The sequence below is a fragment of the Grus americana genome, chromosome 4 (assembly GCF_028858705.1).
Source record: "Grus americana isolate bGruAme1 chromosome 4, bGruAme1.mat, whole genome shotgun sequence".
Taxonomy (NCBI): domain Eukaryota; kingdom Metazoa; phylum Chordata; class Aves; order Gruiformes; family Gruidae; genus Grus; species Grus americana.
Genome location: NC_072855.1, coordinates 45806761 through 45831486, shown reverse-complemented (window position 1 = coordinate 45831486; position 24726 = coordinate 45806761). Strand labels below are relative to the sequence as shown.

General features: G+C 37.6%; 1 protein-coding gene across 3 annotated transcripts in view; it reads left to right on the top strand.

Moving 5' to 3' along the window:
* Positions 1 to 24726, top strand: part of RXFP1 (relaxin family peptide receptor 1) — a 50813-nt gene that overhangs the window by 5752 nt on the left and 20335 nt on the right. For all 3 annotated transcript variants that reach the window (XM_054823060.1, XM_054823059.1, XM_054823061.1), the window contains one exon: positions 13061 to 13216. In XM_054823060.1, coding sequence (XP_054679035.1) covers positions 13061 to 13216 — 156 coding nt within the window. The remainder of the gene's footprint in view (positions 1 to 13060; positions 13217 to 24726) is intronic.

Genomic DNA, 24726 nt, shown 5'->3' with positions numbered 1-24726 from the left:
CCGAAGCAATGAGGATTTTAATATTGCAACTTATAAGTGGTTAGACAGACTAAACAGCAGGATGTCAGTAATCCATTAGAAGACTAATCAAAGTGTAGGTAAAAAGCTTGTGGTATTATATAGAGGTGCATTTGCAGAAATGTGTGAAATCTAAAGATATGTGGCAGAATTTGAATGTATGCTGCTAATAACTGACGTTTGCACATGGTCCCTGTCATAGGGGAAAAAACCAAGAAACTGTCTGTAAATTGTGTGATAGCCAAGACAAGACGACAACGTATGATGTAAAGAAGTGACTTTGTGTAAGCGCAGAAGTAATACGCAGTATTATGCTAGCTAATTGTTGTCCCCAATGCTGACGAGGCATCCAGCATGCAGTGGGCTTGTGTGACAGGGCGAGATATAGGTACCTGGAGGAATTACTGATGGGAAAACACAGGTTTGAAAGGGTCTCTGGAGCCATCAGCTGTGGCCTGTTGGGGAGAGGCAGCCCTGGGAGGGCAAGTTGTCCCTGTACACCTGGTGTCAGGGGAAGAGGGTGGCCGGGTGGTGGGGAGGGAGAGCCCAGCAGAAGCTACGCTGATCTCGTGGGACTTGTACCCGTAAGATCACTTAGTAGAGCTTATCCAGAAAGGACATTAAATCACCCAGTCCTGTATACCGCAGGTCATTTTGTTCCACCAGCGTACCCTGTAGCATTCCCAAGGCTTTATTTGGTCAAAATGTTTATTCTGTCAAGTAATTCTTTCCTCCAGAGGGGAACAAGTGTCACTACAGCACTAAGAATGGCAGAGGCTGTAGCGGTGACCGAGACTGGAAGATGTGCCTAGGTCTGTCGAAGCAGGTGAACGTTCCCTCTTTCTCCTCTGTTCTGCAGAGAAAATAAAAGCACTGACTTGACCTAGGAGAAGAATCTTTTTCCCATCACATGCTGTGCTGAACATGGGGAAGAAAGCACAGTGCTTAGAGAGGTGGTGGTGGTATTTTTTTACTTGGAAAGATAAGCTTTTTTCTGGTTTACTTTGGTTTTCAATGTAATTAAAAAAATAGATCTAAAAATAGGTGAGAGAGCAATAGACCAACTTTTCTTTGGAATCCGCTGCTGAGAACAGCATCATTTCGTGAAACTTAAGTTCTGGCCACAACATAGTTAAAAACAAAGTTTGCACTCTATGGAAAAAAAAAAAAGACTACATTAATGAATTTGAAAGCCATGTGATTGCAGGTCAAATGCCTTGATTAGTCTGTAGAAGTTAATAGTGATACGGTTGACAAAGATGGTCTTAATTTTTAGAGGTTTATTCAAGAAGGCCCATCTACCATGAAAGTACACTCCCTGATGTCATTTTCCAGTCTTCAATTCTGGTCTTCAGTTCCATGTTAAAACATGGGAATTAACTGTTGTGTTGTCTTACCTTGGAACTATAGGCACTAGTTTTCACAAACTGTCATTCTTTTCTAGTATTCAAATAACACTGCAAGCCTCTAGTTCTCTTGGTATTTTCTTTGTATTTCAAAATGTGTTGTATAATAACATTAGTTTCAAAGTGTTTCTCAACTAATTCCTTTCAAATTCCTACTATGGCTGGTTTGAAAATATTTTCATTTAGAAATGCTGTTTTATCTTTGGTGCAGATTTTCAGCATCATGCAGAAAGAATAAAATTGCTTTCTTCTTTCCAAATATGTATCAGAAACGGGTATTGAATAGTTGGGCTTTTCTACACTCATAAGACTTATGTGTCACATGAGGTTTCTCTTTTCCCAATATGTTTTAGAAAAAAACAGTTATTTTTAAAATAAATGCTGATTATTTCTCTAGCATGCCTCTCTATACACTTTTTTTATCACTATTTGATTTTATTTTCATTTTTTTCTAAGTCTTTCATTTACATGTTCACTGCTTTCACATCATCTTTTTAACCAGATTGGTTCCTTGCCCAGAGAAACAGTTCTTTTATTTATGGATGTGCAGCTTTGGAGAATCTAACCGATATTTTTGAATAATCGGTCACATCAACAACTGCTTTAAGTACTGGGATATGATCTTGTAAGTTACAAATATGTTATCCTGATTTAATAGCCTTATTCAGTCTATTAAAAAAAAATGCGGCCAGATTTTGATGTCTGGTAACACAGAAAACTCTTTTTAGAAATTAATCCTTCATTGAAATAAGGTATCATAACAAAAATTCTCCATTTTAGATGTGAAGTTTTAAGATTTATTCTCAAAAAAATCCTGTACATTTTATATAGGGAAGCATTAGGTGCTAAGAATATTTAATACATCTACACTGGGTAGACTATAGGTAATCGTACAGGTCAAATAAAGTAAGGATCTTGCAGTTAAAAAAAAAAGGTACTGTCTTTAATACGATAGACAATAAAAGTACTCGGACACATTGACTTTAGATCCCACATGTCATTCTGCATCCTGTTGTGTGTGACTCGAGATGTCTGACAACGCATCTGGCTAGGTAACTTTCAAAGCCTTGGCAAAAGCTCTGTTCCAATACCCTCGTCTCAGTCCCCTTTCCGCTGTCGTAACACGACTATCACAGCAGCCTCTTACGGTCCCCGCTGAGACCAGGGATGTGTTTTGCTAGGCACTCTTTTCCCAAAAAGCCCGCTGTCTGAGTCAGCAAGCCGGATGTGGGGTGAATGGAGGAGACCTGACGGAAAGGTGTTGCAGGAGCACGGTGCTGCAGCAGATCACCATCAGGGCAAACCTCTCCTCCTCCCAGCTCCGCGTCCTGCCTCGTGTGCCGCGCCAGCGGTGGATTGTGATAGCACTGCTCTAATTTAAGCCATGTTTCGCTGAGCATGCTTTCATTTGCGCTGACAACAAGAAAACAGTGTCAGGAATGGGCATCATCATGTGTGGATTCAGTTGGAGTGGGGTCAAAAGGAAGAGAAGGAGGAGCTATAGACTATACGCAGGTGAAATCCATCAGTAATCCATGTGCATGTATGGTTTAGCCAAACTGCATCTAAAATGGAGGTCAACTTCTGAATGTATTTTCTTGTTATTTTTTCTAACTTGGTTGGAAAAATTAACATCCAGATAACTTACACCTACGTGCTGCTAACACAACGTTTCTCTATGTACGTTAATGATTGGATACAATCTAAAAGTTATGATCTTAATATCTATTAATCTTAACCTGCGTGCACATTTTTATATGATCTGCAAAAGAAGAAATAAACCAGATGTCTCCGATCATGGTTCAACCAGCTAACATTATTCACTTTAAGAAAGTCAGAAATCCTATTAGCTTGAGATAATTTCTGTTTTATGGCACTTTAACTGGAGTGTAACAATTTATAGCAGTGAGTTATGTTTACTCATAGTAAAATATAGTAGAGATTGAAAAACTTGTGATTTTTAAATTGAACCAAATATCCATGAGTCAGAATCCCAGAATAATGCGTTTGTTTAAGCACAGTGTCTGCAAATTGATTTTTCACAAAATAGTCCCATGAGCTCTTAGAGGACAAATTCTCTAAAATCCTTTCAAATTATTTTATTTCAAAATAGAACAACAATGGATTCTATTTTTATAATACTTCAGGAGGGTGGAATCTCATAGATTTATAGGGCACAGCAACCTCCCAAATCTGAACTTGTAGTTCTAAATTAAATTTAAATTCTTAATAGTTATAAATGGTAACAAAAGTATGTGAATAAATAAAATGTATCAGATAATCCTGTCTCAGGCTTGCCAAGAAATAATATATTTTTATCGTTACAAAATTAATCTTAAGTATGCTTCAGAGCTTCATTTTAATTTATGCTGGCTTAGTTCTATTGTAAGAATGATCATTAAAATCCTTTTAGCCTTTATTAAAGGTACGATGAATGAAAAAAACAGATTGTTTAATATTTCAAATACTTGCATACCCAAAACACCTTTTTCCATTTCTCTTTCTAGAGTCCTAGATAGCAAAAGCTTACCTGAGAGTATTTTACAAAGGTTTATTTAGGATTGTGTTACTCTGGAGAAGAGGAAAAATATTGTGGCTTCTGAAATTGTGGCTGATGCTGATGTGGCTCGCTTAGTTCAAGCGACCCTGTAGCAAAATAAGAGACTAAAGAGGAAAAGAAGATGATAAAAGAGAAAATAAAATCTCCCACTGGCCCTCTTCGGGTTCTTTTCCCCAGCCTGTGGTCGGGCTGGCTTTCTCAAACCTGTTTTGCTATCATCAGAGTTGCAAGATGGTCATTCTACCAGTCTTTGGTACGCTCCTGTGACGGGGGGGGGGGGGGAAATGCTGGTATGAAAGAAGTTACAGCTAAGTCATGCAATTTTTAGTTGGGGGTGAGGGGGAGAGAAGAAAAAAAGGAAGACAGTTTTGCCCTTTCAGACCTAAGAAAACTTGGGCAAAGTGTTATGATCTTTTGAGATGGTTTTTTGTTGTGAGGAGAAGCTAATGATAGTCATGTAATCCTTTGCTACTCTGCTCATTTACAAATAATGTATTCTCAGAAGATCCTACAATTAGAATATCAGCAAGTAATTTCCCTGTTCGTTGCCTTTATAATTTCATCCCCTTTCTCATTGCACCTTTCCCTTAGGGCTTTGCTGCAAGTACTTTTCCTCATCTCCTGGAGTTCTTTTTACTTCCATGCGTGAATGAAGTACACAAGCTCCTCTCCTGTATATGGTATTGTGTCACAGAAGTCACTTAAATCTGCCTTTTCTTTATGGAAACATAAGAGACATATTACAAATGTCTGTTGTTTGTCAATTTAAATAAGTTACTTTTCACTAATTAGCAGTTCACTTTTCCTTACTTTACGTATGGCTGATTGGGTTAATTTGTACAAAGCAACAAGTCTGAAGTGAACTTCTCTACAGTAATCTCTAATTACTATCATTATGTATTTAAATTCAGAATGCTAGTTATCCAGATGAGTTGAATGATTGTTGCTTGAGGCACACTAATTTATTGATAACCATCTGTCCTTGATCCTCTTGGCTAAAGTACATTTTTTAATTATTTGATTGCTCAGATTTAAAAAAGAAAAGAAAAAAAAAACTTCATTAGCTTACTACTGAGCATGTTATGAGATAGGAGAAAGAGGGGAAAAAAAAAAAAAAAAACCAAACCAAACCAAAAAAACCCCCATGGCAAATACTGCTACATAAGAAACTTTTTTTCCTGAGATTGCAAAACACCAAAAATGCCATTTGTGATGTTCAACTTCAGGATTTTTTTTTCTTTTTATAGATGTAAGAGTTAATGATTTAAAGACAAATGCAGTGTTTCAAAGGAGGGGAAAAAATTATTATTTGAAACAGATTTCTTTTATCTTTGGGGCTTGAAGAGGGAGCCCAAGCACACTCCTCGGTGGCTGTGAGGAAGAATCAGCTCCTTGGGGGGGAGTTTTCCTTTCTTTTGATGGCTAGGCTAGCCACTGCCTTGTCTGGTGGGATGGTACTGACTAGCACAGTGCGTTTAACACCTTTACATCGGGGACTTCATTTTTGTTCTATATCTAATGCCACCCGAGCAAAACCCTAGTGTTTCATGCGCTTTAGATTTGGTATCGCACCAGGGTGAAAAAGAAATTAGTGAAATCACAGGAGTTACACCAATGCAAAACAACACTAGGGCAAAGGAAAGCCTACCATAATGTATTTTGTATTGGAAATTGTGTCAGAATGCAGAGATAGAATTTATTTCTAAACAGAAATAACAGTCTGACATCATTTAAATTCTGTATATTTGGCGAGAGGAAGAAAAGGGGAAGGAGAATGATAAAAAGGTTTGGCTCTGCTCATTAATTGGTGCCTTTGTTAGATGTTGTGCTGAACCCTCGTCCTCTGGAATGCCCTACAAAATTCACGTTTCCAGAAAAAAAAAAAATCATTATACTACATATTGGGGCTTCTTCAAATAATATTATCTCTTCCAGCTCTTTCTGCACATCAGAATCTTTTAATTCTAAGTTCTGTGTAAGCAGAACAAAAAGACAAATTAATAAAAGGTATAAGAGCCAAATCCTCTGGCAAGGTGCCACGTGCCCAGTCTGAATTGCTCTACTGGCAGTTTCTGGCCCTGGAGCAGATTTATCTGGCAGTTATACAAAGAGGATCTTCCAGCACTATAGCTGGATTAATTAGAATGAATTATCTGTAGCACAACTGATAACTAATTTTAGTAATGTTGTTATGAGATTAGAGTCTATATTTTCCAAAATATAGTACAAATTTTCTGCTTTGGAAAATGCTTCTGAAAGTATTGTGAAACCCACAGCAAGACATATAGACCTTTATGAAATTAAAATTCAAGATAATGACCAGATTGGCATGCGATATAGACAGTCATAATATACACATCTTGTGCTAAAAACCTTTGCACTATATTACGTTTAATGAAAGCAAGTATTTTATATCGTCAGCCATAAACTTGTATGTGTAGTTCAAGCACTACATATTCCTAGAATGACATCTAATATGGTTAAGTAAAGATAAATGTAATGCAATAAAACTGAAAATGTAATTCTGGTTGCAGGAGCAACAGCCAAAATATAAAAAATTTCTAGTGTTTTAGAAATGAAGCTGTTGCAACCGTTTGGGATTCTGAATAAATGGCACTGTGTCACTTGCATCCAATAAAATCTAAAATTACAAACACGATGCATCTGCTATACAGATATTTAGAAACTGTTACAGACATCAGGGCTGAACAATTAGCAAAGGAGGAGAGGAGCAAATTACAGACAAGGCAATGTAGTGATAACAGTTTAGTTATACTCCTGTGGAGATCTTGTACAGATGTTTAAATCTTTTAAGCTAATGGCGCTTTGCCTCAAGGATTAATGCTAATCTACTGCCACTAGAGCAAGGTATATTGGTCTACAAGTTTTGCCCAAGGGGTTACTCCAAATGTGGACATTGAAAGTTCACGTGCATAAACTGGTTTTTTATTCTTGTATGAAACTAAAATCTATTTTCAATATGTTACTTATGGACAGCTTTTTAATGTTAATAAAAATAATTTTAATAGTATGGGATTCCCATTACGTAGTCTCAGAAGACATTAGAAAGCTTTTCCTAAAAGAAGTATCAGGTTTAGAATCATAGAATTTTTAAGGTTGGAAAAGACTTCTAAGATCATCAAGTCCAACTGTTTAGGAGAGTCTTTATAAAATTACATGCCGAAAAAAAATGTATTCCCACTGATGAAGCTGTAATAAGTTAAATAAAAACATACAAAAGTTAACGTCATGTTTCTATCCTGAAATACACTGGACTAACTTTATCCTAGTCTCTGTCATGAATTGCTAAAAAATTCCCTTGTTAAGTGGGAATAATTCAGAACAAAACCAAGAAAATTAATGTAAGACTGAACTAAATATCATTCACTTCTAGATATTATGGTAATGGACAAATCCAGACAACAAATTAGTTTTTTAGAAATAAGATCTTTGTAAGAGCTCATATCTTCTTTTTTCTGCCATTTGGTGATTCAAATGCTTCTGATCAGAGTTGGTCAACCACTTGTCACTGCTATTCTTTGTCAATCATTAACTAACCATCTTTTAAGTTAAAGGAATCCATAGTTATAAATTTTTTTATAGTCTTGTTCTGATGATTTGTCTTTGAAAATAAAGGTTACAGGCCTATCAGGTCTTCTCCTCAATATTATGCTAAAGGTTTTTCAAAGTCAGTTCACATGCCTTTCAAAGAACCTTCAGCAGAAGAAGAATTTTTTAATCTACTGTCATCTTAAAGTATTCAGGCTAGCACAAAAATGATGGGCAAAATCAATTTCAACTTTAATATTTTCTTTGTTGATTCTTTCTGTTTTAGTTGAAGGAAAATATTCTGTTTCAAAACAATCATTTCAAAAGAAAATTTTCAGTCCTCCCTTGCTCTAGCCCATTTCCCACTGTGTCTACAAGTACAGCAACTAAAATAAGTTATGGGTGGGAGGGGGGAAAAGCCCCACCATTTGATAAATTTGCATTGGTCTCTGAAAAAATTGTGCTTTTCTAGGTAAAACAGCTTTCAATCATAGTAAGTACAGGGGGGTGGTTTCTTCCAGTGCCATGATCATTCCTTGGACCTTATCATCTAAAGACTCCTTTTTGAAAATAGTTGGATTTCAGTACTTTCAGTTGGCCTCAGTACTTTCAAACTGATAACTTTTTCAAAGGGAAGAAAAACTTACTAGCTTATTTGGAATTTGAGAGTCATTTTCTACTCATAATGATGGGTCTTCATGGGATTCAAATTTTTGAAAATACAAAAATATTTTTCGGCTATCATGATATGCCCTTATTCAAACCTATATGCAATCCAGTTGAGACTGACGTCACTAGCAAGTACCAAGCAGTGAGCCTTGCTGCTTTGATTAGTTTAATTGCTTACGATTCTGTCTAATCAGCCCAGTATTGTTTCCCTTGTGGAGTCATAGTCACTTGTCTTATGGAACCTACAAGTAACTGTGTTCAGTACATGTTCTTCTAGTGTACATGTCCCTTATTTGGTTTCTCAAACAGCATTTGTGACCCAGCATCTGTTTTCAAAATTTTCTGCCATTTTTCAAACAATGCACAAAAATAGTGAACTTGATTAAATTGATGAATCAATTTATCTGGGAGGAGAGCTGTGTTCTCCTGGGAATATGTTGTTCTTGGCTTTCCCAAATGCATCCCCTCTTTTGATCTCTTTTTGTGAGAGTTTAAAGAGGGGCTGCCATGTTCTTTACCCAGTGATTCTGCATCCATACAACAGAGGAAAGAACCTTACCATCTTATATTAGATGACAGTCCAACTCTTGCTTATTCCTTTAAAAAAGGAAAATAGTGGTAAATTAGCCTTACATTTTAAAGACTAGCAGGAAAAGCATTATCCACTTTCTTCAAGCCAGAGGAAAGGTCATAGATGTCTGCCTTGGCAATAAGTGCCTTGAAGCAGCAGGTCTGGACGAGCTTAAAAGGTGTACGACATGAATTCTTGTTTGAGAAGAATTGGGGGATGAAGGGGGACCCAAAGCACTTAACAGTCAGAAATATTTAATTTGCAGAATTATGAACATGCTCTACTGGGTAGAACACGATTCTGTAGTGAGATGGCAAACATCTTGTCAGAAAGATGCTTGTTTGTGTTTTTGCTGTATGTACTGATACCAGTTCACCTACTTATTTTCTATTTGTTCTAGAACCATTGCAAATATTTTAATATTTATTCTGACCATTATGAGTAAAAAACAAATTTACTAGTACAGTATGGCTGAAATGTATGAAATTACCTCGAGGTCACTGAAAGGGCAGGAGGTTGTTTTCTGTATAACATATACAAAGAAGAGATTTTTTTTTTTTTTATTTGGAGTATCTGTAAAAGCAAACCTTCAGACATAATCAAGTCTGGCACAGATTTGTACTTTTCCCCTTCACAACTGAGGCCTAAACAAATCTGTCCCGAGTTCTACCTTTTCTGTTGTTTGTACCTTTGTAGCTGAATTCTTTATACATAGTTTAACAACTTTTAGTCTTCCTTTATCTATCAGTCTACCCCACTGTTGGCCGTAACTCTGAAGGACATCAGTATTTTTCTGTTAACTGTGGAAGATGACAATATTGGCCCAAACTTACTCATTACAAACCACAAATCATTTCTATTAATCAAGCCATATCAAGGTTCAAGTTGATTGTTTATATGGTTTGCTGATGGTGGTACCTTTGTGTTATAGGAGGTCTCTTGCTTTTACAGTGCTCGTTTAGCCACAAGAAGCAAAGCTGAGATGTTCTGTCCTAGATGTGCTGTCAATGAGAACCTATAAAACAATAGATGTACCTTTGAAGCTTGATACGGATATGGATCAGAGACATAACCTATGGATCAATAAAAGGAATACAAAATGATATTTTTCTTGATTTAACACCAGTGTGAAACAGCCAGTGACATGACATGACATGAAATAATCATTAATCAATATTTTTTAGAGCTATTCTATCAGGAGGGTTTAACTGCTAAAAAAAAAAAAGGATAGTGAAACAGACACTAGAAGAGTAGTTCAGTTTTTTCATAGTGGAAAATCAATAACAGGTAGAAAAGTTGACACCTTTAATGCATGACAAAAAGAGTATGATAGATCATTACCTTGTCAGTACAGTTTGTAGTTGCAAAATAAGGAGCATAGTACTTTTGTTGCTGCTGTTGCAATGCTATCTTTAAAATGGTGTCTTTTATGAGGAAAATGGATAATTTCCTTAATCCAGATGAGTATCTTTTGAATGTTATCTAGCATTTTACAATGGATTTTACTCCTGTCTACCTTTGTCAGTTTTGCCAAATATTTCCATAGAGGGTTGGGGGGTTTTCCATTCATAAATCTCCAGAGATCTGCAGGGTCCAAACTTGTGTCTTTTTTTACATAAACAAAGTGATGTTAACAAGTCAATGGACAAAGACCAGTGCTTCCAATGATTTGACTAGAATGAAGTTGTTAAGTGTTGATGCCTTGTTATCTGCTTTCCCAGGCAGATATTTACATGCCAGGGTAATCCGACACAGCACAAAATGAGTAATGCAGAGATTCAGAATAGATATCAGCAAGGCTATAAACTTACAGAGAATTCAAATCATTAAACACAGTGAGGAATTATGTACTCTTTCACAAAGAATGATTTCTAAACCATGACAAAAAGTAAAATCGTTAGTTATTTCAGGGATTAATACTGTTTGACTAATTAATAATAATTTCTGGAAAATGCTACGAAAATCCATTGAATGATACTGTGAGAAGATAAAGGCCATCATCTGGAACTTAAACTGCACGGAGATCAGCCCCATTAAGCACAAAGTTCAGCTCAGTCTGAATTTCTGTCCAGTGTGTAGCGAAAAAGGCTTGACAAAATATAAGGGGATGTTTGGGGGGTTTTCCCATTTATGTTTGATTTTTCCATATTGTTGTCTTCTACCAGGTGCCTGGGTAGTTGTTCAGATTGTTAGATAAATGTGCTTAAGGGACCCTTAGTTGTCTGTGATTTCTTTTTGTAGCAAGATACTTTAGACACTAAGTACTATACATATTCTGTTTGCTTAACACTATACCATGAGCCTGTGTAAGATTTTTTTTTTTCCTACTTGTTTTTGGGTGCAACAGATTAAACGTAATATTCTGTATACAGGCACAGAACAGCAGAGAGGTTTACGAACAACATGCAAGAGTGAATTCACCCTGGGATTGGAATATATCCTTATTTTTGGTACCTATATATAGGCGTGATAGGGACCTACAGCAAAAGTCTTTTTGAGCAATTGCATAGGTTATACAGTGGTGGATGAAAGCAAATCAACTTTTCAAAATCATACAGTGATTCTGAGCTGACTATATTACTTCGTAAGCAGCATGCTTCTGACAGCAAAAATAATTCTGTGCATATGGGAATAACAGAATATTTATCTCAGAATTTCCTCCAGATACTGTACCTACATTTAAAACTTCAAGTGCTGTAAACATTGTCAAGGGTTTAACATGTCAAAGTTCTTCCAGAAGAGATTTCTCATGAATCTGAAGTACTTGATTCAATTTCAGATGATTCCCTTACCCCAGGAGGAAAGTCAGGACAAAAATCAGATGCGTAATAACATATTCCTTGTTAATCTGAGAAAGTTGCATGGAAGATTTGTACTTTATCTTATGAAAGTAGGCTGGAAAAGTAGTTGCGTGTTTCAGAAGTGACAATATACTGTCTGAAGGAGCATCGCATCACAGTTAATGAAGTTGGCATAGAGCGTTTCAAGTGCTCTAAGACAGCAATGAAACTCAAAATATAATTTGTATTGGAATTTATATCTTTATCCTTTTTTTGGTGACAGCATGCACTAAGTCAAATGCTATCTATAATTAGGAAGTGATATTCCTTTTTGAAAGTACTTCCAAAATTAAATTAGCAGGCCTTTGCAGAGCGGTACTTCGCTAGGTAGGCTTACTGAAGCCTTCGGAGCATGAAGAGCACTAAGTAATGTTCTGCTTTTCTCCATTTCCAAAATATTGGAGACTGAGCAAACTGCATTCTAGAGTAATATAAACCCCTCTCTGTCATATGCTCCCGGGAAGAAGTTAATCTTATATTACAAGAAGTCTGAGCTGGCACCCTGCAATCTGTTACAAAAGCAGTAGTACTGACCCTGGAAAAAGTGGTGGTGGCAGGATTTGTCCCTCGGGTGCACTGAAGGGACTGGTAAGGCATCGTGGGTAACTGAAGCTGCTGTAGAACAGAATGCTGAGGACCAGAGGACAGGTAGAGTCCTCCAGCTGCCCCGGCTGTCCCTCGTCAGCATCCCTCTGCCTTTTCCCTCAGCACTGCTCGAATGAGGTCCCTGTATTCTGTGAAATTACTTCCTATAAGCAATGGGCTTAACAGAACCGCATCTAGGTATCTAACCTTCAGACTGATAGATTCTGAACAAAATCTCCAATTTTTTTGGACCAGGTTGACTGCTTTTCCAAAGGATTCATAATGGCATCTTTATGTCATCTTAGTTGTTCTGCAGCAAAACTGCATCACAGATTTGATCGCGCTTTCCTTGTTCTTTGATCCTCGGTCGGTTTACATCTAGAAATTGCTTTAAAATTAGAATACACTTTAAAATATTTAATTCCGACTTTGTATAAAGAGCACTTATCTATCTGGGCCTAAAATTTCAGCACAAATTAATATAATCCATATCTGCATAGCTTATCTGTTATATTGCTATAATAAATTAATTTCCAGTGCAAAGAGGAACAATCCTTTTAAATAGTGGCCTTAGGTCATTTATCTTGTATGATTAGCATTTTCATCTTATTCCTAGCATGCGTGGAGAGGAATTACCTGGTTACTTTATATCAAAGCAAATTTTAATTAGCTGATGATATAAATGTTTCTTGCCAAGGTAACAAGTACTTAATATACTGTTGTAATTGCATGTCCAATGAACTAATATGTATTTATCACTTGATATTCACATTCAAATGCAAATGAGTATTTATAAAAGCACTGCCTCAATCTTTAAAATTAAGAGGACGTCTTAAAGCATATTCTTTCTGTTTCTATTTAGTTATCCGTGACTCTTTGGAAGATCACGTTTCTGGAGTTGGGGCCAGGTGCCCCCTGGGCTACTTTCCGTGTGGCAATATCACAAAGTGTTTGCCCCAACAACTTCACTGCAACGGTGAGGATGACTGTGGGAATCGGGCCGACGAAGACAACTGTGGTACGTGGCTGAGACTTTTCTTTGTGTCTAGCACGCGCAGGCACTGGAACCCGTGCACTGCTCACATTGAGTGTTAGGAATAGGAAAGTTAAACGTTTTGCAGAGGGTACAGCAAGTATTTGGTTTAGCTAACAAGGCCACCCAACAAGCCACTTGCTAGGAAGGAAGTACCACATTTTTTTTGTGTATGGTATCGGTTTATCCAATTTTATCCACGCTTTGAACTTGTTTGCCTGTGTCATTTTGATGTGTGCAAATGTATGTACATGATCTAGCAGAGATATCTGCTTAGGAAAGGTAGATGTATGCACTAACAGAGTTTATATTATGCTTAATGTGACTTTTAAAGCTGGATGGGAAACATAATTTAGAAGAATTTTCAAGGTTTTTCAGAAATCTTTTATGCCCTAACTCGGGAGGACAACCAAAACTGTGACTGTGTGAGCTGTACAAGCCGCGCTGCTACCAGGCTTCGGGGCTTGGAAATGTCAAAATCTGAAGGAATACACATAGCCAGGCCACTGCTGCTGCTGTCGTCATGATCCTCGTCACTCCTGGCCCTGCCGGACGGCAGCCGTGAACTTCGCTCAGTTCATAGATTTTACCCCTGCTGCAAACTGAGTAGGGGCTGGGCACGGGCTTCGCACTGGGACACGCCTGTCCACGCTGCTCGTTTGTGAGCACAGCTTTAGTCCGTGCTGAGCAGCATCTCTCACGCAGCGCCTGGACGCTGCTCGGAGGGTGGCACAGACCTGGGATAGTCTGGGAAAGGCCTCCCGGTATTTGGTGAGAAGAGAGCTTAGCCGTTTGGCTGTGAGCTATGACCACGGGGGAGAAAATCATCCCTAGCACATTTTATTTACTGGTATTGTCAGCTTACTAACAGCCTGGACAGTTTCAGAGCTACCCTCCAGAGCTGCTGATCCGTGGCAGATGGGGAAACTAGACTTCCTATTCCTTAGCCGTTTGCCTGTAGACGTGGAGGGCAGCCAGACGCGTGGTGCCCTGCCTCGCATGCTGCCTCCAGCTCCCCGGAGCCGAGCGATGAACGGTCTGCCTGTCCCAGCCACACAGGTAGCCTTTAGAGCAGGGGGGAGGGGGAACAAAAACTGAAATTTCCAAGCTATGTAATACCAAAATAAATTTTCTGAATGAAATTTCAAGGTAAAGGTATTTTTCACAAGCGTTCTCAGCGGTGTCAATGAGGTTTTGAAAATAGTTGTTCCCACTGTGTATCTGTGGAGCTGATTTTTGAACCTATGTGTGGTATCTTATTCTTACGCCTATCAAATTTCAGCATTTTACTCCATATGAAAGTCACTTTTAATTCTAATCCCATCTAATGGACCTGCATCTTCTTCTAGGTTCATGTCATTTGCTGATGCCATAAACACACTTTCTGTAGCCAGTAATCAAAATCCTGAAAAAAATATTGGCTCTTGTTCTATTCTTCTTCTGCAATTATCTTGCCCTACAGTGGCAGACATTGCTGTTGGTGATGCCCTCTTATGTTTAAGAAGTCCAAGTACAGTAAACTGTTGGTTTATCCATGTTTCATTTCTGCAGAGTACCAGAGGGTCTATCATGCATGGACTTGCTGAAAGCGTACAGCTTGATCAAATGGCAATGAGGATATACACAGTTTCATAATGTGACATATGAGACAGTATAAGCTGCAAGACAATTCAGCTGCAATATTGAATCCTCTTCTGGATCTAGTAATTCAAGAATGAGTTAACCTCAATTTCTGAAAACCTAAATTACAAAAGATGAGGAGTCATTGTATTGACTTACTGGAAAACCTATGCAATTAGTGGTTTTTTCATATCTTGATCCCATATTCTCATTTAGAAATGCGTGCCATGTGTAACACGTTAAGGTCATACTTAACAGTAACGTTTTCTCAAAAACTGGTGTTGCAGTCAAACTTTGTTGTTTGAATAAAGGAAGAGTCGCTTACTTGCCTGAGAATATGGAATGTCCTGATGAGTTTTTCTGCAACACCCCTACGCTGCAGTAAGTGTGGGGATCTTTGTGGGACAGCTCTGTTCTGTGACCATTCATCTTGCTTAAAAACTAAGAAAGGAAGCCTCATTGATTAGCTCCCAAGACAAAGAAACTATCCGGCTCTTTTTTTATTCTGCTGCAGTTTCCCAGGACCAGTTTAGTATGCCTGCCTTATGCCAGCAGTTGTATCTGTTTCCTTCCACCAATTTTTTTAAAATTTACAACTAGTTTTCAGTTAAAGTCATTGCTTCTGGTTACAGAAAAGCAATTCAGAATGAAATTATTCCAGTGTAGTAATTGTTTCATGCAGTACCATTGGAAATTTTAATCTCATCCACAATGTACTTTAATTAAAGTAGCTCAACTTTTAAATTCTTGCACACTTTCATCTCGCATAAATTTGAGTAAGAGCTTTGAGGTGGCCAGTCTACAACATTCAACCCAACAACTGTGGGGAGGAATAAAAATCAGTGTAGACCCTCAAAGGAATTCACAAATAAGTTAAAAAAAAGAAAAAAATTTTTAAAAAATGCATGTATGTCAAACACAGCAGTTGCTTTACCTAGCTTTGCTAACAATTTCTTCAGGATAAAGCACTAGCACTACCTTAAGCCTACAGAAAAATGTTATAGTGAAGACTATATCTTATGTACATACCAGTATTATAAAGAAACACAAAGCACGAATCTGTCATGGACAGTAGTTCTTTCTGTGGTGGAAAGGACAATACTGATGAAGAAGAAAAGGAAAAAAAACCCGACTTCTTTTGAAGACTGTAATACTTCTGTTTGGGGGGGGGGAACGACACACGACGAAAAAACCACCAACAACAACAATCAAAAAACCCCCCAAAATCAAAAAGACAAACCACCAGGTACTCTAAAGATAAGAAAATCCAAAGTTCAGCTGTTCAATACAAGCCCCTAAGCATGCTGAATATTAACAGTGACTGCAATTACTGAAATTACACTTTTAAGAAACATCAGTGAACGAAACAAGTGGAGAAGCAACTAGCATAAAAAGCACAGGTAGGTCTTCCAAGAGAGTTACTTTGTAAAAGTCTTTAAATGACCTTGAAACAAAACGTAAAAGGCATCAGTGCAAAAGAGACCAACGTGATAGGAGCCTCTGAAAATACTGAAACGAGTCACTCCAACTATTTTGTAGCAATTCTGCCCCTTCCCTCTTTTAATGGACAAAGTTCTCTCATTCCCCACTTCATTCCTATAGGGATATTTATTGTTGTAATCTTTGAGACAATTTGCAAATGAGTCCTGTTTCATGCACTGCACGCCCGGTAACAGCAAAACATGATCAAAAATAGTTGAAACTAAACTGAATCCTCCCTGTGAGATCTGTTTTCAGATGTGCTGTAATCACCATTCACATCCAACCCAAGCACGTAAAGGTGGGCTTTGTGGCACCTTCTTCAAATCTGCTTCCTCTTTCACCTCCACCGTGTTCTCCGTGTCCAAATCATAAACATAAAACTAAGGCTCAGAGAAGTGACATGACCTGAAATCAGCATCACAGGTCGAGTTGGGAAGAGACTCTAGGTCTCAGACCACCATGCTAGTCCTTAACCTCAGTGTGTGGACATCCGCTGGTCAGTTCAACTTCAGCGTTTCTTCCACTTCTAGAAAGGGATGGGTTGTAGCCGATATGTTACAGTAGAGAGAAAACACTCGTCTTTGAAAATTCGCATGCCTTTGTCACCCAGTTGGGTTTCCAAACCCGAGAAAATACTCTGTGTTATATTGTGATGGGGAAGAGCTTGAGGCAATGTAGTAAGCAGCAATAAGAAGAGGAGGAGGCTGGCAACTTATCATGCCCAAAGTGATAGGAGGCTTATTTTGAACTATGACTAGATAACCTTAAATGTGCATAGAAAATACAGTCTTACCTTTTGAACTTGAAAACATAGTCCATCAAGTAGAAGTGGGCATCTCTGCAAATTTGTCATAAATGCAATATTTTAAATTTTTTTTTTTATTTAAAGTTTCATAAAGTGTCATAAAAGCTTATGGTTTTGAGGACTTCCTTTTTTAGGCTTGAATATGGCAGTAAATTGTTCTCTGTTGTTCTGCCCCATGCTCATCCCTTCTGAACCATCGAGCTCTTAAAAAGACCAAGTGCAATGTTAAAAACAATTTAGCCTATATCACCTGTTTCACTTGGAGTTATTTCCCTATCTGTTAGCAAAACCCAAACTGTGTAGAAAAAAGTAAAGCAATACCAGCATCCTTTTGTGCCCAAGCTCGATTAAAGCTCAAGCTGGCAAAGCAGAGTGAGTTTGATAGTGTTTTGTCCTACTGAGACTGTGTTTGATTTCAAATGTAATGGTTTCAGCCTAATTTCCAAGGGAAGAGCTTTTTCTGTTTATTTACAGCTGTTAAGATTTGATTCTGTAGCTACTTGATGTTTGTAGATGGGAGGTTAGAACATTTGTTTACTTCATTGCTTTTTTTTAAACGTGAGCAGGGAGGATAAATGTTAGGCATAACAGCAAATTCTGCTCACCTAATGCTAAGGCAGTGTGGACATGGGAATTGTTCCTAAAACGAGTAAAGAGTATTTCTTACATTGAAGACATTACTGCTGCAATGTTACTGTTAAAAAAGCCCTTTAGAGCCCAATGGCATAGTGAAAGTGCCAAGTACATATTCCCAAGTATGTATTCATTGAAAGAAGCGTTTTAAAATCTCTGCTTTGACACTGACACTTGATGAAAAGCAAAACAAAATTAAAGATAACAGCAGAATAAAACAGGGGTCGAGTAACAGAAAACAAAAATAACAGAACTATAGTATTTGAGATTTAGCTTTTCACTAAGTCCATATGTGTTTTATTATCTTGAAGTGCATGTTTGCTTAGATGAACAAATTCTGACATGTGACAAACTGCAAAAATGTATGAAATGTTAAATCATAACATAAATGTACTCTACAAATTTGGACAGAAGACAAGTAACGTTGCCGGTAATCATCTATGGATTTTCTTTTTTTTTTTTTTTCCCCGAAAATATTAATTATCTAAGTAGCTTTAGAAAAAAAAAAAATCCTTAATCTGCTCCCTAATTAAGTATTTACATTTTAAAAATTATAAGCACTTTATATTTTCTTTTTTTTAAGTTTTCTGATATGCCATCTACTTACAGGGCTGAATGGGCAAACTTTTGTCCTAGGAAAGGGTCAGCTTTCTCTGAGTAAAATATTCCTACTCTTAAATGCACAAATAAAAGTGTGATGTTATCAGTCTAACAGCTTTTGTGTCATTATCTCTTCTAGATACATCACTGGGTCAGTTATCAATTTGTAGTCATAGCATGCTAATTACAAAGTGCTGCAAAAATTCTTAATGCAGTTAAATTTTAAAATCATTGAGAGACTGAATATTTGTTTTTCCTTTGTTGCAATTAACCGTAATGTTCCAGCCTTTCTGCTGGCTAGTTAGCATGATTTGCTCACCGTAACTGTAAATGAGCTGTGATGCTAATACGATGCCGGTTCTTGGAGAGAAGCCTCCCAGTAAATCGCAGTGTAACTTACCTCAGGTTTCTTGTTCCAAAACCACCCATCAGCTCTTGAATTTAGTTTGGTACAAAACTGTAAATGGAGAAATATAGAAACATAATCAAATCTCAGAAGTTCTGAGCTTTTCTCCTTTGAGGGGAATCTCTGGACTTGACATCCTACCTGGCCAATTTGAAGGCGTATTTTATGATATGTCTTAAAGCCTAAGATTAAGCCCTACTGCTTTGTCTCTGATATATTTAGCACAATGTGTCAGCATCCTGTAGTTACAGGTTCTGAAAATCCCTTGGATGTAAAGTACAGGTGCACCTATTTTTTATGGTAGTCCTGCTTTCAGATTGAAAAGTTTTTCCTAACTTCCATTAGGGTTTGATAGTACCCAAACATGCAGTCAAAATCTAATTAGTTATTGGATTGATGATGTTCTGTTCTAATTTAAAATGCAAACAATAAGATCGATATAAAATCTTCAGAGACACCACCTGGGCTTTTAACCACAACATGTTTTATGAAGCGAGGCTGAGCCTGGTGAGAACCGACCTGGACTGACTCCACTGAAATCAATGGAAAGGCTCCCGCTGTCTTCAGTGAGCAAAGAACCACAACTTACCTAAATTAGGAAACTAATGAAAAGCTGGGATGTTTCAAAAAAAAACCCAATTTTTGTTACTCATGTGTTAGCCTTCTTAAATAGTACTGGATACGACTGTTTGGAAACACTGTGCTAGCAGTGATTTTTATTTATTTATGTGTTTATGCTAAATGAGATGAAGAAATCTTGGTTGTGATCTCCCGCACCATCACAGAAACAGGAGATATACAATATCTGCCCGTGCAGCCAGTGATATATAACTCTCATAAATAAATGCCCTAATTCTTCTTTTCTTAAATTTAATTGGGAATTGAGTAGATATGGTTCATGCTTTGTTTAAAATTAAAATTAGGGTTACTGTTGTTTTGTGCTATTGAATAGTTCTTATCTCCAAACTGGTTATTGAAATAGGTTCTTCATTTATGACTAGTAAATCTCTAGAGGAAATGGTTATGTGCAAATAACACAAGTATAAGTCTCATTTAGAATAAAAAGTACTTTAGCACAAGAATTGTTACAAATGCAAATACTTCAGAATTCTTATTTATTTCAGAACCAAAATTGCATTCATTGGGCCTAATCGCTTGTACATCTGTAGACCGGACTGTTGCACTGTGAATGGAGCATTAAAAAACCAGCAACTACTGTTACGTATTTGACTACCACTCTACTTACTAGCAATAATAAAAGGGGAATGGAAAGAACACCATGCTAGAGTGTTTCATTTTATCTTTTTTCACAAGCAAGGTCTTTAATTATGTAGTAGTTAATGGAACAAAGTAGCCTGAGCTATTTTGAGAGCACAAGTTTCCTCAGTGTTTAGATATTTGGCTTCTGGACAATTTTGCTGATAGGTCTGCAAAACTGGTTTTTTTGGGAATGGTTGTAGTGTCTCTGCATTTGTTTTTTAATCACAGTGTCATAGCCACATTTTTCCAGTCCAGTGAAGCAAGAACAGGCACGCAGATTTAATTTAAGATGTTTCTGACTCTCCGGAGGAGTTCTTCACTGGCTAAACGTATTTACCATTGTGTTGCTTCCAGGCCGAAGAGGTCTCTGAACAAAAGGCAGCATTCAAGTCCCCAGACGTAGAGTTCACTTAGAGATGTTCGTTAAGCTCTGTCTAGCTCGTAGGCTGGAAATCACAGACAGATTTCTGAAAGAACTGGGGCAGGGAGCGGCTGTTTGAAGTCTCGCGCCTATTTACCTCTCAAAGCACGAGCCTCCTCTGTTACTGTGTGCCGTGCGGTCATCGGGCTTGCCTTATTTAATAAGTAATAAGTTACTACCTCTTTTTTTAAAAGAGCCTATAAAATTCAACAGGATGAAAGTAATAACAATCTATATAGATGTCATGCTGGTTTTGTATGTGTTCCTTTGAAGGTCTATAAACTTAGAGAGAATTATTGCAGTTCTGTAGATTCATTAAATCATCTTCTAGATTTCCATAGCAGAAACCTAAATTTCTATGGGATGTTTCAAAACATCTATACAAAAGATATATGTTTTAATATTACAAGATTGCTCATAACGGATGAGAAATTTCAGAGGGTCTGAGTTTCCCATTTTTGCCTCAGCACATTGCAGAAGAGTTTGATGACTTTAGATTTCATATTAATACTAATAATGAATAATGCTACAGTTGGTCTCATCTTTTCCTGGCACGACATTTTTTTCCGCATCGTACTTAAAATGTGAGATTTAAATGTATGAGACACCATTCAGTTTTGAGTCCTAGATAGTAAATTCTGTTTATGAAGCAAAAAGAAAACACTTGGAAGTCAGCAGCCTGCTCAAAATGTAGCAAATACTTGTCGAAGATCAGATTTTCAAGCTTCATGTGGAAATTTTTCGTATAGTTCTGGAGGCTTTTAATTGATTTTGTTACTGAGATCTTTAAATATTGTTGATAACTGAGAGGAACTTCTACATTTCACGAGACTTTTGTCTCTTTTGGTTTCCACTGTAGTAGCTTACTGCTAAGGGAGCTTTCAACCAACTCAAGGTTTTACAGATGTATTCGTGCTATTAGCTTATTTTAATTTATTCTGTCACATTTAGTTAAAAAATTGTAAATACTTCAAGAAAAACAGAGTAGAAAATGGAATTAATCTCTATAGATTAAAAGTATTGTTATATAAACTGAAAAACTCCCCTATGCAAGTGTTGCACAGGAATAAAGCTACAATATTGAGAAGATATTTATCTTTCAGAAATTTGAGCCTGCCTATTTTCTTAAAAGCTGCACTCGATTAATTAAGTTGTTTTAAAATCAAGAATAAACTTGTGTAAGCATGTAATCTAGCTCATCCAGAGAAGCATAAACCTTATTTGAATTGATTTGATTCCTGCCTGGTTTTCTGTGATTGCATCGTCCCGTATGAGTAGCCAAGCTACATTTGAAGTAATCAGCAGGAAGAGGAAGCAGTCGGTGCGCAGTGACACGCAGCTTGGTGTGGGGTAAGCTGCCTCGGCCGTGACCGGCAGGTGTCCAGCTTATAGATTCTTCATTTTTTCCACTTGGGTATCTGAATTGGGGCTGTGAGATTCACTCCCAGAGTTGAATGCTCCAGGCACCACAACACTCCGCTTTGTAAAAATCTCAGCGTGGTTTTGGTTCTACTGTAAGTTATTAGGCACGCCCCAACTCTGTGGAAAAGGGCAATGATATTCCTTCATCTGCAAACGTTTTCAAAGGAATTGCTTCTTCTCTGGAGGATACAGGTTTTCCTTGTTGTACTAAAAGATATCTTTGTGAAAAGCCTGCAGTAATTTCTTACAGCAAGAGAAAGTATGTTTGAACAACTGGCAGAAAGAAATATGTCCACGGGTTATGGCCACCAACAGCAAAGGTGAAATCAAAGGGTGATGCCATGTGTCTTTAGAGTGCTTATGCATTTCATTGGTAGTGTTTCTCTCCACAATAACCCATGAAGACATGGCCAAGAGAAAGGGAAAGTCGTATAGATAATGTCCTTTTCCTAAGCTTCAACCTAAATAAGAGATGTATCTTCAATTGAGTAAAGCTGATATTTTCTTGGATCTGTCACTGAACAGATTATTCAAATCTGTAGTTTGTCAGGATTAACATACCCATTCTCTTTCCCATCAGAAATGGTAATTGACAACTTTTAGCAAGGAACAGTGTGTTAATCAGTGGTCAGATAAGGCCCGTTTACAATTACTTATTTCACTTATCCCACGTGGGGGAAGATTTGCTGATGCCTTGTTTTCTCAGATCTCATTTTTACAGAAGTGCAGCCAACATAATCTATTTTAGAACTGGCTTGGGAAAAAGTAATTTCTCATCTGAGCTGTACTCCCCCAAATGATAGATTTAGGATTTGAAGACCAGTGCTATTACCAGTCATTTCTTAAAGTGTTTGGAGAACCTCGTCTCGACAGAGGTAAACAGGTCACAAACCTACCATATAAACTCTAAACAATCACAAAGTGATTTACAGTTCTGGCGTTGAGTGCTTCACCGAACGGTTGTACTAAATATAGTTATTTGCACAATACATTCTTCTGGGATTTGACAAAACAGTTTGTATAAAATAAAGACTGTCCCAGGCTTGGGCACAAAACTTGAGCCCAAAGCAAACATTTCTGAAGGTTGAAAAACTTTGAAAAACTTGTTTTGTTATATTCAGATATGGCTTTGTATGTCTAGTCAAAGGCACGAAAACCAATGCCATGAGAAAAGCCCGTTATTTCAAATGAACTGACCAGAAACTCCAGACAACTGGAATGTTTCCAGTACAAATTAATCCATCTTCTCCCTTCTCTGTGCTTTCCCCCCCCCCCCCCCTTTCTCTTTTATGGCCACCCAAAAACACACAGCTGCCTCTCAACTTCCTTGAAAATGGTGGTGAATTTCCCCTTTGTGGGGAACCGCTTCCTCGTGTAGGAGGCACTGCTCGTGTTTTTTCTCTGCAGATGTGAGCCGCAGTGACGGTCACCTCTTGCACGTGCTTTGTCACATGGCAAAGCGCTTTCAAAATACTAAAAGGTGGAATAAAATCTCATCTATCCACTCTTCAGTGTCAGAAGCAGGGAAATGCAGAAAAACAACAGTTTATGTGTTCATTGGCTTACAGGAGGATTAGAATTTATGACTTTTAACTATATATTCAGAATCTGCAGATAAGCGGTTAGTTGTCCAAAACTTCCTGTGAATGTAATTATTAATTAGAAAGTCCAAAAAATATTTTGTGACTGTATTACTGACTGCGAAATATTTATTTGGTGTGATTATACTCTAAGAATAATCTCACTTTTAATACATCTTTACAAATTTCTATTCAAAAATCCTCAATGAAAGATTCCTTTCTTCTTAAATCTCATCTCCTCTGCATATATTGTATTCCCATTAGTTTCTTCAGGTCCCAGTTCCTGGGTCCAGTCTTGCAAATGAAAGTTAATGGCTGTGTTCTAGTTAAATATTCAGAAATAGTGATAGGGGAAACCTCATTACAGCCCCAGCTACGGGGCAGGGGGTTTATAAGGTGCTCACCGCTTGGCAAAGGATCTGTTCTCATCGCTTCATCAATTATGGATTCCATGCTGCAGTTTCGTGAGCTGGTCCTAAAACTGAACTGCTGAGCATTTAAAACAGGCAGGAGCAATATTTCTGCAGGTTTGCCAACACCTTTCATTTTGTCCAAAATGCATTAGGCTGCTTCTGAATATCAGCTTAATGATCTAACCTGGCAAAACTGCTTGTGGATCAGAGTGTACCAGGTGCTCTCGAGGAAGTTAGTAAAATGTGCTTAAATGCCTTCCCTGGGTGGGAAGCTGGCATTCTTGTGGGCATAAGTTAATTCACATTAATTTTCAAGTGAAAATGTCAAGATTTTCAAGTCTGTCTTTTCTCTTAATGGAGCAATTCCTGAAGACAGAGATTTTGGGTTGCTTTGAATTGTTTACCTTTCCGATTTATGCATAACAAACGAATAACTAGATAAAATATAGTTTGCCTGAAGTTACTTAAGCTTTCATAATATCTATTAATCAGCATGTATAGTACATCTTTTCAGCTGAGGCAGCGGAGGGGCTGGCAGCTCTCGGAACAGCTCTGTCTGCTAAGAGTCTGTAGGCAGATAGGTACTTCGGGAGATGCTCTCAAGGTAATTTCCCTGCCAACTGAGAAAACAATGGAGTTGTAATGTGACATGAAAAAGGAGATGCCATTTCAGGAGGGGAAAAGTTGCAAAGAAATTATTACATTTTATTTCTCCCTGCCTATTTTGAAGCCAATAAATATAGGAGTAATGCATACTCGGATATGAAGATTTATAGAGAAATGTCTATGAGGAATGGTATTTAAGTGTAACAGAACTATTACTGTGTGAAAGGGGTGGGGGGGAAGATAATTG